The sequence below is a fragment of the Chanos chanos genome, chromosome 1 (assembly GCF_902362185.1).
Source record: "Chanos chanos chromosome 1, fChaCha1.1, whole genome shotgun sequence".
In the NCBI taxonomy this organism is placed as follows: Eukaryota; Metazoa; Chordata; class Actinopteri; order Gonorynchiformes; family Chanidae; genus Chanos; species Chanos chanos.
In genome coordinates this window covers 54,012,862-54,029,998 of record NC_044495.1, presented here as the reverse complement: position 1 = coordinate 54,029,998, position 17,137 = coordinate 54,012,862, and the positions used below count along the sequence as shown (strand labels likewise).

General features: G+C 43.0%; 1 protein-coding gene across 1 annotated transcript in view; it reads left to right on the top strand.

Moving 5' to 3' along the window:
• cux2b (cut-like homeobox 2b) overlaps positions 1–17,137 on the top strand; it is a 93,423-nt gene that overhangs the window by 32,899 nt on the left and 43,387 nt on the right. The window contains exons 2-3 of the mRNA XM_030767779.1: positions 9,079–9,189; positions 11,598–11,645. Coding sequence (XP_030623639.1) covers positions 9,079–9,189; positions 11,598–11,645 — 159 coding nt within the window. The remainder of the gene's footprint in view (positions 1–9,078; positions 9,190–11,597; positions 11,646–17,137) is intronic.

The window sequence follows — 17,137 nt, the reverse complement described above, 5'->3', positions numbered from 1 at the left end:
GCCGTTTGCATACATCATTATGGGGAACAATAAAAATCAATTCGACATCCCCGGTAAATATAAACAAATACGGAAGGCAGCGTAATGTGGAGTGGCCTTGTTTATTTTGCACAGATTTCATTTAGCCCCGCGTTTAGACGCTGATTTACAGCAAGATGGAGCCTGTTTCCCTTGGCTTTGGCCGGCTGTCTACCCCCCCCCTCCCTCCCCGCCTGCCTGCCCAGAATATGAGATGGGAGTTTAACAGTGTGGATCTCCAGTGTGGAGAGAAGGGCTTTGGACGTGTGGGCAGCGTTGCATCAAATAGATTGTGTTTCCTCCCATGTAAACGGCTAATGTGTGCCGGGGTTCTCTGACACAGATGAATGTAAGGAATTTGCTGGAAAGGGTTTACAGCCCTTTTGAGAGACGTGGATCTCAAACCGGCTTCATGGCCGAACCCCCCCCGCATACACCTGCCCCTACACTTCACGTACACACATACACACTCTTTGCTAAGACCCCCCCCCCCCCCCCCTCCCCAAACTCACACAGGCACTCACAAATACACAACACGCTTTCTCGCCATAAGCCCCCCCCCCCCCCCTCTCTACCCCGCAGCCTCCCCTGCCTCCTCACCCCCCACCCGTCTGTCTGGGTCTGCCCTGTGGTTTCCTGCCTTGGGCAGCTGCTGTAAGGCTGTGTTCAGATTGGTGTGGACACTGGGGAAGAAACTTTATTGGCTGTGAGATAAAAGACGACCGTGGAAGCACTGAAGTGCTTTTAGACACACATGCACACGCTCAAGACATACACACAGAATGACATTTGGCATTCTTTGTCTACGCCAGCTCCGCTCTTCAAACGCGTTCGTCTCGGCAACTGTCAGGGAAACGACGACGGTTCTAAGCAGACGTGAAATATCGAAAAAGATTTACAAGTTTCTTGATGTGCTTATGACTCAAACGCGTCGATGTTTTGGAACATGCCCAAAAAAATGAGAACATTTCGAGAACATGTTATGGGATTTTTTTTTTTTTTTTTTTTTATCTCCGGCGCGGTAACCTCGATACAGAGATGAGCATCCTCGTTTTGGCTTTACGTTGTCAATGCACGCTTTTTATTCCCATCGTCGCCGTTCTAGATACATTTATTTTTGTCTCAGATGAGAACACACACATGCACACGCAGTCACACACAAATGGCAAGAATAAAGGAGTGACTCTCTCTCTGTCTCTGCCAGGTGGCCCTGATTGGTGTCGCTAGGCCCTAAGGGGCGCTTCGGTGGCGCGGGTTTCGAGTGTTAGAGGTACGAGGCCCCTCGATTCAGCGCTACACAGGTGGCGTGAAACACCAACCATCCTCCCCTCACCTGAAATATTCACATTCTTCCGGCAGCGACGCTTTGATCTCCTCACAATCAACAGGGGAACGGCGGATATAGAAAGGGAGGGAAGAGAGGGGAGAGAAAAAAAACAACAAAAACAAGAGGAAAAAGGAGCACACCTGAGAAGGAACAGATTGACGTTTCTTAAGAGAGAATAAACAATAGCAGGTTATCCGTGTTATCCGCTGTTGACGCGGAGAGAGAGAGAGAGAGAGTGAGAAAGAGAGAGAGAGAGAGAGAGAGAGAGAGAGAAAGGAAAGTGGGCCAGTGGCATCTGGGTTTTTTTTTTTTGCCTCTACAGGTTTACTCCTGCTCACACTGATTTTGGGCACCGGCGGTTATAGATCATCGGTTTTTTTTTTGGCTCAGATTTATGTATACCATGCTTTACGTTTTGTTGGGGAACCGCATCGAGTTTTGAACCACTCTGGGTAGAACTCTCTAGACTGGAGCGTCTGAGGGGCTTTTGTGGTTTTAGCTGTTGAACTCTATCTCCTGAGTTCCGATGTTATAATAATAATAATAATATAAAAAAAAAATCGCACACGCAGTAAATGTTGAAAATGTTTCTTTTTAAATTTTTTTTTTTACTTCTTGACAGAGCTGTCTAATCATAAAGTCACGGGTTGTGTGTATTAAGAAGGATAATGGACAGCCTGATTGTAACCACAGAGTAGAAAACGAAAAGAACAATGGACCATTATGCTGCTGATAAATAATGTGTACTAATTGGACATCCATTTTAGAATCTACATTCACACAAAGCAGTGTTGGGAGACTAATTGTAGGTGATTTATAAATTGTATGGTGCAAAAAAAAAAAAAAGGCGGGGGGGGGGGGGGGGGGGGGGGGGGGGTAGAAGTTTAATCGAAGGAAATGAAGGCTCAACTCGGTCTTAGGTTTTTCTTAGTGTGAAAAGGTTCATGATTTTTTAAATATTGTATTATTGGAATGCTGGACAGAGAAATTTCTTTTCTTTCATTCTTTCTTTCTTTCTTTCTTTCTTTTTTTTTTTAGAACTACAAGCCCATGGGCTTTGGTGAGAATCCTTATTTCCTAATCAGACATTTGAAATGAAAAAAAAAAATGACATACAATTTCAAATTGGCATGAAGCTTCCCGATGACAGCGTTGTTTACTTGGACAGTTAGAAATTCACTCGTAAGAAGCCACCCCCTCCTCCTCGATTTTCACGTCGGACCGCTGTGGACAGAAAGCTTTCCTCGCTAATGGACATGATCAGAGGCCTTGCTGGGGTTGTTTTTTTTTTTTTTTGCTTCTGAAGAATTGGTCTATAAGCGAGTCAATGAACTAGCTCCCATGTGTAAGAGCAACATTTGTTTAAAAAAGAAAAAAGAAAAAAAAAAAAACAACCCCGCCTCTGATGGAGTGCAATGTATTTTGTCAGAAATCCCACTGCTGCCACCATTCTTCCTGAAATCCTTTCTCCATGAATGAGAAAAAACAAACAAACCAAAAAACAAAAAAGAAACATAATTCACCCAGAACTTGGTGAGCACTTTTCCGCACTTCTGCACAATCCACAGGTCTCTGCTTGAATCCAGAAACATGTCGGCGTTTTTTTTTTTTTTTCCTCTTTTTTTTCCTAGCCTGTATATATGTGTGCCTGGTGTTTTTTTTTTTTTCTAAAACTTTGCTAATGAGAGGAACAGAAAAAGAGTGTTGCGCACAGGGTGTTGACTGATTGGTGCGTGTGATGTGTTAAAACTTCTAAATGAAGAGCAGTGTGACGACTAATACCTGACAACAGCGGTCACACCTTTGCCGATCACTGTCACGCTCGCGCTCTCTTCGCGTTCGGCGTATAAGATTTCTGGTTTTTGTCTGAGGAGAGAAACCTGACTGACTGGGGATTAATTATTCTGGATGATTTCCCTAGGTTATGACAGTAGGTTTAAAAGAGTGTCAAAATGTGAATTTTTTTTTTTTTTTCAAAAATGGTGCCCACAAAACCCAACATGCCCCGGTTTATGTTTTTTTTTTTTTTAATTAACCTTATATTCTAAAATGGATAGCATATCACAATCAGCCATTTAAAGCAGTGTCTTTCGCTGTAACGCTCAGAACCATTAATTAACGTTTTTATGTCTGTTTTCATACTGATGTTTTAAAGGTCACGCAACACGCAGAGTGGATGATGTATCTCGAATTACTCAGGTCTTTAACAGTCCACATTGTGCTCCATCCACTTGGATCTCCAATCAGACTGCTTTTCTCTCTGCCTTCCTAGAGAGGGCAGGTGAGAGATCATCCTCAGGCTCTTCCGTGGACAGTGGCCAGCATCAACCCAGGCCTGGATCCCGGACCCCCCGCCACCCCCCAAAAAAATGCTGTTTATTATTATTATTAGTATTAGTTTTTTTTTTTTTTCTTATTGCTCGTCCTTCACTGATGCGAGTCGGGGAGGGGGAAGAGGGATGCCAGTAATGGTGCCGGGACTAGACTAGACTCCAGCGATCGGGTGCATTGATTGTGGTGATTTGATTTATTGATCAATCCCCCTCTCAAATGTGGCGTCTGAGAAGCGGCCCTAATCTGAAATGGCTAAGGACGATCTTCTGCCTTACAGAGAAATAGACCAGATAAGGAAAGTATGAAAGGAAACTACACTTTATCTTAATCACACACTTGCCCTTCTGCTGTGCCTGGCTGCAGCCATTGTGTGTGTGTTTGTGTGTGCGTGTGTGTGCGTGTGCGTGTGTGTGTGTGTGTGTATGTGTGTATGTGTGTGTCTGTGTCTGTTACGTGTCTGCATGTACAAGTGTTTGCACGTTTGTGCTTAAGCCTGCATGTGTCCTTTCCTGTGTAAGTGAGTTTATGCGTGCAACCTTATGTGTGTACGCATGCGTACTTAATGGTGGGGTTTGTGTGTGTGTGTGTGTGTGTGTGTGTGTGTGTGTGCGTGTGTGCAGCAGGGGTTTAGAGGCAGTACAGTCACCAGGCAGAACAGAGTGGATCTATAAATTGATGGAATTCAAAGCCTCCAGCATCGATTACCATTCTAACAAACAGCAGCGCCCAGAATGTCTGATTATTTTTAGACAAAGATTCTGTGCTCTCAGCAGCAATTCTGCTGATCCTGTCACACTTTCAGACATCTGCCTATGATTGCAATTAGACGGAATACAAAAAGAAAAATAATACCTCCATCTGCATTTTCTTTCTTTTTTTTTTTGTCACTACCCACTTACTCTCTTTTTCTTTTTTTCTTATTTTTTTTCTTTTTTCAAGGTTCATTTATTGTTGGCCAAGCACTTTGCTCCCTAGTTGAAACTCAACATTGTCTGGTCTCTCTTATCTCATCATGTCTTTTTTGTTTTGTGCGTTTATCACTCGCTTTTAGTGTGACAAACTGTTGTTTTTTAAGAAACAAATGCATTGGCCATTTATTTGTTTCTAAGTGCGTATGTCTGCATTCACAGGTGTATATTTTATAAGCAAACAAAAATACTATCTAAGGCAAAACTGTAGGTGGTCTAGGTAATGGATTAGCAACAGCTTGGTTGAACACCAGCAGACGAAAAATGTATTCGTCCGTTAGCCGTCTTTTGTTCCACTTTCTAGTATCTCATCGTTCCACCGACGATTTCACGCGTCGCCAACGTCTCTTCATTTTCTGACCTTCTGGTTCGCTGTCCGTTTCGTTCATTCTTTTTTTTTTCTTCTGTTTTTTTTTTTTTCTGTATTCAAATGGACTACGTGGCGCAGTTTATCTGCCACATGTGTGCATAAATACCTGAGCCAATCAATGCTTTGCAAAGGCCTGCCTGTCAGACTGCGTGATGGCTTCTCTCCATGGATGCTGGCCTCAGCAGGCCCCGGCTTGGTCCCTCCCACTGGAATGACTCCGCCCGCTCCAGTGACAGCTCTCGCTCTTCCCAGGGGGAGGCCCATCAATTACGGCCGGATGTTTGACTGGCGTGGCCTTAATGACAACAGCTCCATATTGACCCGACTGCCCCCACCGCATAGCGAAAATTCCGCCCCGATCGCCCTTTTTTTTCTTTTTTTTTTCCAAAACCTCAATCGCCCAACGTTCGACTGAGAATGCCTGCTTTTCGCTCTCTCGTTTTTCTTTTTGTTTTTTTTTTTTCATCCCAGCCGTGTTCAATAGAGCTGATCCGTGTGCCGTGAGGTGTACACGTTTGATAGGCGAAAGTGTGTGTGTGTGGATTTTTTTTTTTTTTTTAGAATGAGAATCAAGTGTTGCTATGCTATCAGAGAACTCTGAGCTGATCTTGAACTTGAGTGATAATATTCAAAACTAGCCTGAAGGTGATTTTTTAAAAAAAATTGCCTCTAATCACGCTTAAGGGAACGGTGTTTCTTAACCCATGCATACAGAACCGGGAATTCTGAATACACTCGCAGTTGAAGAGAATGGCTGATAGAGGGTTTTTCATCAGGTGAATCAACTGGGCAAGTACTGAGCCGTAACAAAAATGTTCGGGAATGCAAGGCCTGTGGGAATGGTTTGAGAAGCACTTCTCCATTGAACGAGATGCATTTTTCTCCAAAGTGATATTGTTTTCTAGCAGTGATAATCTGATATCGGATGATGTACTCTGCGGTCTAAATAGAAAAGTAGAAAGGTGGATTTCATTGGTACTTTGTTCTTTTCTTTGTTTATTCCATATTCTTTAGGAAGTGTAACTAGCTCAGCTGGTGAAACCGTGCGTAACGGATCAGATCTCGCGGAGTGCGTCCACTAACAGGCAGCTCGCTCGGTGCATTATGGGTAAAAGAAACAAAGAAGTTGTTTTTTTTGTTGTTGTTGCTTTTGGTAATCACTGTACCATCAGGAGGATGTGATGTCTGTCTGTGCGAGAACGAGTCAATGATGAAGAAGAGAAAAAAAAAAAAAGTCGAGAAAGAGAATTCTTCTTGTTCTTCAACGGAAAATTGTTCTACGGTTTACTTCTGAAAGGCAGGAGAGGAGCAGGTTTATTGAGAGTTGTTGCTCTTATCTTGTCTCTGTTGTAGAAACTGAGGGGGAAGAATGCAGATTGAAGCGCCTTGGATGTCAAAACTATTGATAAAAAAACATAAACTAAAAAGGTGAAATGAAGAATGAAGTTCCCATATGAGCGCAAAGTATATTTTTAGTAACCGTTATTTTCAAAGACGTAGGTTTTGCTTTTAAAATCTCTCTTTCTTTCTGTCTCTCTCTCTCTCTCTCTCTCTTCCTCCCGCCCTCTCTCTCTCTCTCTCTCTCGCTCTGTGTATGTCGTAGACATGGAGACCTTGGCATCAGTAATCTAACGGTGACAGGATGAGGGATGGAGAAAAATAAGAGAACTGACAGAGGAAGAGATATCAGTGATGTTTCTGATGACAAAAGCTTGGGCCTATTTGTTTGCTTCTTGTTGCTGTTGTTTTTTTTTTTGTTGTTGTTGTTGTTTTTTTTACTCCCTCCACTCACGGTTGGAAGAGATATGGGTCGCGTCGAAACATTTCGTCCCTTCGAGTTTGAACCTTGGATTTACAACCGGCTGTCGCGATAGCCCGGGTTGACGTACCGCGTCGTCTTCTAGGAAGTGTTCAGAACCTGGTGCCTAATCCCCTAACGGATGAAGATAATGTCAAATTATTATAGCCATAACCTGCCCTATTGATGGTGAGGACAGGAAGACTGCCAAACTCCTGTCCCAAAGACAAAGATTACAGTGAAATGGCTATTCATCATATTTAAAGCACTAAACAGTGATTTAGACGGACTGCTGTTGCCTCCTTAAACTCAAATCCATGCACAGGATAAGTCAAACTGCCAGATTATCGGGTCTCAGGCTAATGGAGGTTATCCTTCTCCCTTCTCCCTCCCAAGTCACAAAAAAAAAAAAAAAGAAAAGAAAAAGAAAAACATCTTGCAAGTCTCTCTGTAATCAAGACTTACTGTAAGTGTGTCGTTTACATCAAACACAAATCCTTAAAGCGACTTAAAAAAAAAAAAAAAACTTCGACTCTTTTAAAAAAAGCTTTGTATTGCTTGTTTTTTTTTTGTTTTTTTTCCCCTCTCGTGCTTGTCAACACGCTCTTCAGTAATACGACATCACGTCAGAGTAGACCACATAAATATCAGACTTATTTTTGCTTTATCCTTATTCATGTAGACAGCTGAATGACTACAACATCTCGTGTCCTTCTGTGATCTGCTATCTACTCAGAGGATCCTTTGGGCTGTCTGCCAAACATTCAGATGTCATTATTTAGTCAGCTTTACACAGACGCTGACTGGTTTAAACAGAACATACCACTCTACTTACAGCCGGCATTCCTGCAGGATCAGTCATTTACTGGTGTGATTCAGTACGACTCTTTTTTTGGGCGGGGGGTGGGGGGCGCAGAAATCAAAGGACACTTTTAGAGGGACGCCACACCCGCTCTTTGGTCCAAAAGGACATCATAAATGTTCTTCGAAGATCAAATAAAAACCCTTCAATAAGCACATTTGTTCTGTCCTGTTTGAAAAAAAAAAAGGCGAAACACAGTGACCATCTGAACATGACCCTGACTGGATGTTGTGATGATATTAGACTCTGAAAATCCCCTTTGATTGCGAATGAGTAGAATCTGCTTGATGTTTCTAATGGAGTAACTGTACACTTTTTTTTTTTGTCCTCAGGATTATTCTTTTTTTTTTTTTTCCCCTCCCCCATTGATAATTTTCTAAATTGCCTTTAAGTAAAACTATGGATTAATTAAAAAACAGTGAATTGAATTTTCTGGGCCATATTTGAATTCAGCAGTGTAATTGAAACTCCTGTTACGTCGAGTTCTTTTTCTGCCAACAGTTTAGCTTTTTAGACCTTCGACGGTGAAACAGAAATGAACGGGAAAAAAAAAATGATGAAGGGAGAACAGGTTGTGGTCTGACACTTTGAGGAGAAGGCTGCGATTTGAAAAGCGGTCTGTTGGCTAGCAGAGAAAGGAGTTGAGAAATGGATCATTGCTATTTGATTTGTAAAAGCCAGGAGGGATTTTCTCCAGACGCTTCAAGTACAAGATCAAGTGTTCCAAACGTCTGGAGAAGCAAGAGAATCCTGTTTGTTTCTCACTCTCTCTCTCTCTCTCTCTTTTTTTTTGTTCAAGAGAGTGGTCATTTGTGGTCATTTATTGGCTAACAGACACTTACACAGACACTTCCTGACAATAATCTAGAGCTTTTCATGGATGGTAAGAATGTGTCTGTTGGTTTGTATTTTGCATGGACCACTTGTACAGAGCTCTGATACTTTGTTTCTCTCTCTCTCTCTCTCTCTCTCTCTCTCCCTCCCTCTCTCTCTCTCCCTCCCTCTCTCTCTCTCTGTTTCCTCTCTCCCTCTGTTCTCTCACCAAAGTCCCATGGCCGTTGCAGTGTTATTGATTATTTCAGATACTGATTATCTAAAAGGCCTTCTGCTACTGTAGGCATTGGATTTATTTTGGTTTAATTATTTATGGACTGAGGCTTACAGTAAGCAGTGCCTCTATCAGATCATGAAGGATTACACCGTTAATATTCACCACTGTATATTTATTTATGTACGCGCAAAGCTGTATGCATGGCTCTTGGCAGCCCTTCTGAGTCTCTCTTCCTCTCCTTCTTTCCTCCCTCTCTCTCTCTCTCTCTCTGTCTATCTCTGTCTGTCTCTCTCTCTCTCTCTCTCTCTCTCTCTGTCTGTCTCTGTCTCTCTCTCTCTCTGTCTGTTTAGAGGGAGCTGAATTCAGTGGCAGCACAGCTAGCTGGACGACAGGAAGAAAGTGAACACTCCCACAAACACCTGGCAGAGTTGAGTCGGGAGTTCAAGAAAAATGTCCCCGAGGTGAGTGGAGGCCCCTTGTATCCGCGCGCTTGATCTGTTTGTGTTTGCCCACGGCGTACACCAGCGTTCGCCATAAACCCTCGCACCAGGTGCGTTCGGAGAATTTGAATCCGTTTAACGACTTAATTCATTTATTATGTCAGCGCATAGCAGTATCACTGTCGGTGACGGCAATGGGGACACGGAGTGTCCAGCTGGCTGTTTTAGATAATGCTGATGAACTGAACCTATACAGTTTAAACAGACATCTGCACGCCCCAGTCGAGAACATCAGTACACAGCCCTGTATCCCAGTCAGGAACACCAGTACACATCCCTGTTTCCCAGTCAGGAACACCAGTACACAGCCCTGTATCCCAGTCAGGAATACCTGTACACATCCCTGTTTCCCAGTCAGGAACACCAGTACACAGCCCTGTTTCCCAGTCAGGAACACCAGTGCACATCCCTGTATCCCAGTCAGGAACACCAGTACACAGCCCTGTATCCCAGTCAGGAACACCAGTACACATCCCTGTCTCCCAGTCAGGAACACCAGTACACAGCCCTGTATCCCAGTCAGGAACACCAGTACACTTCCCTGTATTCCAGTCAGGAACACCAGTACACATCCCTGTATCCCAGTCAGGAATACCTGTACACATCCCTGTTTCCCAGTCAGGAACACCAGTACACATACCTATGGCCTGGTTAGAGAGAACGCTTTTCCTACCTACCGGTTCCGCACAGTTCAACTGCACTCTCCTGAGAATGGAATCATTGTAAGCGTCTGAGGTTAACGCGTGTATATATATATTTGCAGTGATGTAACAAAAGACATACTTTGTGAAGTATGCATGTGTTCAAAAATGATCCAAAAATGATCATAAGAAAAATAAATCGAGTCTGATGCCTAGTCCCGCTACCCAAAGAAGATTCCCTTCATCTCTTTTCGCCTCTTGTTTAGTCTCTCTTTTTTCCATTTGCTACATGTAATCTTGAGCGAAGACACTGATTTCTCTAAGGTAAGAGATGAACATGTAAAAAAAAAAAATATATATATATATATATGTGTGTGTGTGTGTGTGTGTGTGTGTGTGTGAATCGTGTAGCTCTCATTAAATGTGATTTGACATTTTACATTTCTCCTCGTTAGTCAACCAGCTTCTCTAGAAACCGTTGTTAAAGATATCTAAAGGTGTGACATGACGATCCATGATTCTGCTCTCCAAATTGTCTCTCTCTCTCTCTCTCTCTTACTTCTCACACAAACAACAAACCCTAATTTTCACAAAACCACTTGACGCAAACGTCATAAGGACTTACCAGATTACTGTTTGTAAAGTGCTTTGTTCAAATTGCCCTAATTTCATTTAGATCAGACTGTATTGACGGCGTCACACAGTGCTTGCAGGTACGAACGTCTGTTTTTGAGAATATCAGAAACCTGGTGCCTTAAGCACAGGCAGCTTGATCAAGTCTCATTCAGACCATCAGTACAATAACGGATGGCTCTTTCCGTACAGAGGTTTGAAACATTATTTCTTCAAGAGAGAAATTTCTAGAAAGCTCATGTTCCTGTTAGTATACAACATTACACAAATTTAATTTATTCCCTTGTCTGCAACTATACTCACATGTCTGTGTTAAACAACTATTTTTGGTTAATATATTTATGATTTTGAGAGAGAGAGAGAGAAAAAAACAAAACAATAGATTAGTTTAACAAGTTTGCTATTTTGAAATTAAATTTATTTTGGTTGATTGTAGATTTCTCGTCACGAATGGTTCCGTTTTATTTATAGCCCTATGATTCAAACTGTTGTACATTTTCCCTAAACATATTCATACCAAGAAACGAAAGAAGCCCTGCTCATCCATTAGAGCTTTACAAGGCACAAATATTTGAGGAACTGTACACTGCTTTCCTAATATGTTACTAGGTGATGCTGTGTATACCAGGGATGTTTTTTGTGCGTTTTTATTGAAGTGATCATTTAAAAAGATAATATGATGGCAGGAGCTGACAGGATGGCTTAGAGAGCTATACAATGATCTGAGTCCCTGAGGATAAACCATTCTATTGAGTTTAACAACATAACTGCTCTCCGTGTCTTTATTACTGCTCTGACACCAGTTTCTGTTTTCCCCTCTCTACCAGAGACTGTAATGCAGAATTAGCTTAGAATCAATGACTGATATCCACACTCAGAAAGAAAAAAGTCATATTTTTTTATTCCCATCTTTACCTCACCCTTACGCTGAGCTCAAAGAATTCTTGACCTCTCCCTCTCTCTCTCTCTCTCTCTCTCTTTTTTTTTTTTTTTTGGATATGTCATTTGGATTCAATGTGTCATTTCGGTTTAACGTGTCATATCGGTTCAATGTGTCATTTGGTTCTCCTCCCTCTTCTTTGTCTGTCTGTACAGGAAGTGCGGGAGATGGTTGCCCCTGTCCTTAAGAGTTTCCAGGCCCAGGTGAGTTATCGTATTTTGTGTGAACGGTACTAGGATTAATTGCCGTCATCACCCTCATAAAATAAAGACTTATGCTTGGTGCTGTTTCCCTCTGTTTTTGGAAGAATTCTGAGTATACTTCCACAACTTCCTGTAAAAATGATTCGATTTAGAGATCAGTGACTGAGCAAATGAACGACGAAATTAACAAACCAGCAAAGGAATAAACAAACAAACATACTAGCGTGTGAATGTTACAACTGTGCTGCGCAAGATTAAAAAAGAATTTAAAAAAAAGTTTTATTTCCGAGCAGACGAGAGCTCTGTCAGTTCTTCGGAGCTCAGCCCAGGGGAGAGGAAGTCCAAAAAAAAAAAAAAGAAAGAAAGAAAAGAACAGAAAAAAAAAACTCTAAGAGTGACGGCAGGTCTGCACATTACACCTCCTCTTCGTCTTATTGACCGATATCACTTTTCAGTCAGACTCCAGATGCTTCTATGTGCCATTAGATGCTGGAGTGTCGAAAGGCCCCCCGCTTGCATTCGGCGAGTCTGAAACATGCTCTCATATCCTGCTCTGATGGTGTACTCCTCCAGCCTCCCTGACGGTCTCCCCATTGAGAGAGTCATCTGATACCTAGCAAGCCTTTGCTCCAGCCATTAAATGAAGGTCATAAATCACATTTGTGAGCCCTGCTATGGTCCACAAAACAGAGGCATATTGAAATGATATCTCAAATATGGTACCGGTTTCCCTTCGTTCGCAAAAAAAAAAAAAAAAAAAAAAACCAAAAAAAAAAAAACCCAAAAAAAACAAAAAAGACCAAAAAAAACCCCCTTATGATACAATGCCAGTCTTGGACTGTGGCACTAAATATAGGAATGCTGGACAAAGGCCAGATTCGGTTTCCAATGTGACGGTAATCAAATGTCCCCAGGAATTCCTCATGGAAGGCAGCAGGACACAAAATTTGGGTCCGGTCTGACAGACAGACCTGAAACTGCCTTCTAAAGATCCAACAGAGAAGTTGAATATTATATTCAGGTGTAAATTGAGTCTGAGGGGGCGAAAATGGTGCCAGTCGCATGGCCGTCCAAGAGGTTGACTGACACAGCTTTGATCATACACTGTAAATCGGTTATCTCATTCATTAGTGCGTTCACTTGCAGTGGGATTTCCACACCCCTGACTGTAATGAAAATTGACATCTTTTCATACTGTTTTCACACAGCAACAAATAACAATCCTTCCTCCGCGCCGTTGTCCTGTGGAAGAACGGCACGAGAGCTACCGTGATCCATTTCATTTGGAGTGATTTGTAGCCTGTTGTCAATCAGGGCGTCTTGCTTGCGGACTCTTTCAGCAGGATAGCGTTAGCGCGGCGCGGAGGGTCGTGAGACCCCGCCCTCCACCTGCTAGAGGTGTGATACCTGTGTCCCGTGGGACAGAGGTCTGTCAGATTGAGGAATAGTCTCGTGTGAGTATCATTCTGTGTGTGTGTTTGTGTGTGTGTGTGCGTGTGTTTCAGGTGGCAGAGGTACGCTTTTATTTTGAGGAACAGTAGGTTGTGTGAGAGAAAGTTAGGCTCTGTAAGTGTAACGTGGGGACACGCATTAATCCTGCTGCTGGTACTTTTGCGCAGGTGGAGTTTGTGTGAACCAGAAAGAGTGTGTGTCTAGGGGTCCCCGGTGGCCTTGCGGCCCCTGCGCCCCGCCCCTTCCTCAAGCTCTACGGTTTTTCATGAGGTCCCAGGCGATGGTTTGGACCCTCATCATGCCACTTTTAAAAGAGAAGTCTATTCCTTTGAAGTGCTCGCGACATGACAGGTTCTCTTTCTTTTCTGTTTCATTTCAGCACGTCCCTCCCACTCTTCCCCTCTCTCTGCCTTGCCTGCTAATTATCGCTAACCAGGCGACTGATTAGAAACGCGCTGACGACCTAGATTCTTTAGCGCGCTGGAAGTGCTCGGTCGCGGCAAGGGTTAATCCCAGAGCTGGTGGCTGTCATTGGTCGCTTTCCCTCCTTCTTTCCCCTCTTTTTCATTCCTCTTCTTTTTCAGTGAAAGTTAGCTAATGAGGTCCCGTCAGAGCTGGGGAGAGGTGTTAATTTGGCCTGTGAAGTGGAAAGGAGATTAAGGACAGTGAGGAGCCGAGTTTACGGCTTAAAATACATCGCTGTCCTTATTAATCCACGCGCCCTGGGAGAGCGGTCGTTTTTTGGTTTTATAATGAAGAGTGCCTTATAATGAAGGTAATTTTAATAAAAATTTACTGCGGAAGCACAGGTTTTTTTTCTTTTTTTTCTGCAGTGTCAGGCGCACAGTTTGAGTTTGTTCGGGGGGTTGAGGCGGTTATTGGCAGGTCCCGGAGTCATCTCTCACCTGTGTGATTATAGGAGAGATGAGTCTTATGCCAACATTACTCAGTAAATGTTTTGGATCAGCACAGATTCATAATGTGAATTTGACAAAGCGCTTACCTTTGGATGGAGGGGAAAAAAAAAAAAGTCTCGCGGAGTACACATGGGCCAAGAAAAAAAATCACGTGCCGCCTTTGTGTCGTTGTTTTGAGATGTCAGGCCCCAAATTAACCAGTCAGCTAATTTTATTTTTTTTCTCTCTCTCTCTCTCTCTCTCTCCTTGGGTCTGTTGGTGCTCGGAGAGAGAAAACAGCCACGCGGGTCCCTAATTACTGAAACTTGCTTTACAAAGATAATCCGAGGAGTAATTTAGCGTGCACAATGAGAGTTGTGGCGCTTTGCAGATGGAGATTCTGATAAATAGTTCGTAACGTGTAATTAGCAGCTCTGCCAGTTTCATGCCATTAACCCCTGCTACCCAGAAATCATCATCACCCCTCATTATCAGCCTGGAAAGGTAAAATCCAGCTGACTACACAACCAAACTGCAGATGGCTATTCGGCGACTGCCGCCGTCTTGGCCGCGTGTGGATATTCTTGGCTGGACACCTGTTTTCTAGGTCAAAAGAGCCTCAGGAATATATTTTTTTTATGGTAATAATTTAAAAAAGCAGAGCCTATTTTCACCGAGATAGGGGTAAGTAATGAAACCGGGGACACGATGCTTTCCGCACATTAGTTAACCCCAGCCCTCTTTCTTTTGTACTGCCTCACGTTTCCCGTTTTTACTTTTTTTTTTTTTCCCCCCTTTGAAAAGCTCATCGCAGTGCCTGAGACAGGTTCTTGTGTGGATATCAGTACGTTCGCTGCCCACTTCGCCAAGTGCGTTTTTGTCCAGTGTCATCACTGCGGATCATCCTAAAACTTCGGAGCAGCACCTTTGTGCCCTGTGCGTTACGCATCTTCTGTGGAAAGAACAGAATGTACTAAGCTACTCTTACAACACAACATAGGGAGTACATAGTGAAAACTGCATTAGCATTACACGCATGTTGAAAGTGGCTCTCAGGCCCACAGAGCCTTGACCTCCTGTTGTGCCACTGAAAGTTGCTGCTAGGTAAAGACTCAGCGTCTTTGATCCATTGCAAAAGGACCAGTCCTTTTTATTTCTTTCTTTCTTTTTTTTTTTTTTTTGATTAATTCCTGAAGGAAATGATAATTCATCTCGAATGTATAAATATGTTATGAATAGTGGAATAAATCAGTGAGTAAAAGGAAGATAATTAATAACGGCGAGTTAAAAAGAAGAGACTTGTGCGCGTGGTATGTCGCCTCCGCGTTGGAGTGAAGCTGCACCAGTAATTACCTTTCCGTTTGAGGGGGTTACTGTTGGCCCGTGCCCGTCAGTATACGTTCCCCAGAGTGTAATGGTCAGAAACCTTTCCCCAGGCTAATTGTGGTAAGGACTGTATAGTGGTTTCTGAACTGAACAGCTACAAAGGTAGAGAACTGCACACTTTTTCAACGCGATTCAGTCAGAGTACGATTCTTGCACATGCTTTGGGAGCCTCATAAGTCATTTTCAGGTGTATACAGACAGGTGGTGTGTGTGTGTATGTGTGTATGGCTGAGAAGTCTTGATTTTACCCAGTAAAAATCTGATGCTTACCTGCCACAGCACATATTTGATTATAATCTACTCCCCCTTCAATTCAATTTCATTTTTGTTGTCTTTATTTAGAAAAAAAAAAAAAAAAACTGGAGCCTTCGGTTTTTTCCCCCAGGTAATTTGTAAGGCTCCCAGCCTTAACTGATCGGAAAAAAAAAGTTCCTGCCTGCACCAGTGCAAAAAAAAAACAAAAACCTTTTACTTCTTTCTGACGCAACTGTTATAGGCACTGACAAAATAAAAGTAACAATTCACTGCCTTCCATCTCAGCTCAATAGACTCCCATTCTGTGTCTTTCATTCCAACCCATTCAGTTTACTGTCAACCTGTTCCACTCAAAGTGACCTACAACTGCGATGAATAGATCAAAGAATGTCTGTTCCAAGCCCACAGCATCCATCTTAAACCTCAAAGCTTACATACCCCACCATAACTCTTTCGGACCGTATATCCTACCCTAATCAGTCATTAGCCGAGGAATAATTCACATGCTAATGTGACGCTAACTTGGCCTCTGCGCGCGTGTCTCTGTGAAGTCTGGAAACGCTAGGTTGTAATGTATGTGTGGCACGTCGTTGGCTGTTAGCCTCCCAGTGCTGATGTAAATATGCGGCAGTCAGGTTTTACACTGGGGCTCTCTTCTTCTCCTGTTTTATCATCCATGTCCTATCCTTAGTGTGTGATGGCTGTGGTCTCTGCTTCTGGAAACTTCCACCTCTCCTTTTCACTCCACGCTGGCAACTCCTCTCTTTCTCCCCCTCTTTCTCTCTCTTTTTTTTTTTTCGCTGTCTCTCTCTCTTTTCTCTCCCTCTCTCTCTGCACACAGACAGTGCTGCTAGTGTGGGATAAACTTCACACTTCTGGATTCTGAGGGAACGCTAACCTCATAGCCATCTGCTGTATTGCCTTTTTTTCTTTCTTTCCTTCAATTCCCAGAGCAACTAACGAGACTCTCAGACATGTGTAAATGAAAGAAATTGCAAGTGGTTTGTGTAATGTGTATCGTCATACTAAAATCAAATCAGACATCACATTCTTTTGAGGTTCAGGTAGATCTGATGCATGGTCCTTCAATTTTGCTCCATGTACATGGACTTTGCACCGAGTAACAGACTAATGTGGCACGCAGAAGCACAATCAGTATCTCCAATAAAGCCTACACGTCTTAAAGAGAAACCAGCCTGCGACCGCCATTATATATCTATAAACCTCTAATTCGCTGTTCAAATACGTTACACGAGCAAGCCAGGGCACGGCTTGAAGAGGTCCGAAGCGTTTTAATTTCTCCCTGACTCGTGTGCGGATTTGTTTAGCATGTTTGTTTCTGTTTGTTCCTTTTCGCCACTCCCTTCGATGGTTTCACCCGTCTGTCGTCTCCCTCCTCCGTTAGCGTGTTTCACGCTGGCGTCTCCTTGCCTGACGAACGGAGGCGTCTTTTTAAATGGATATTTTCAGATTCAGGTAAAGGGAGACGTATCGTATGAATAA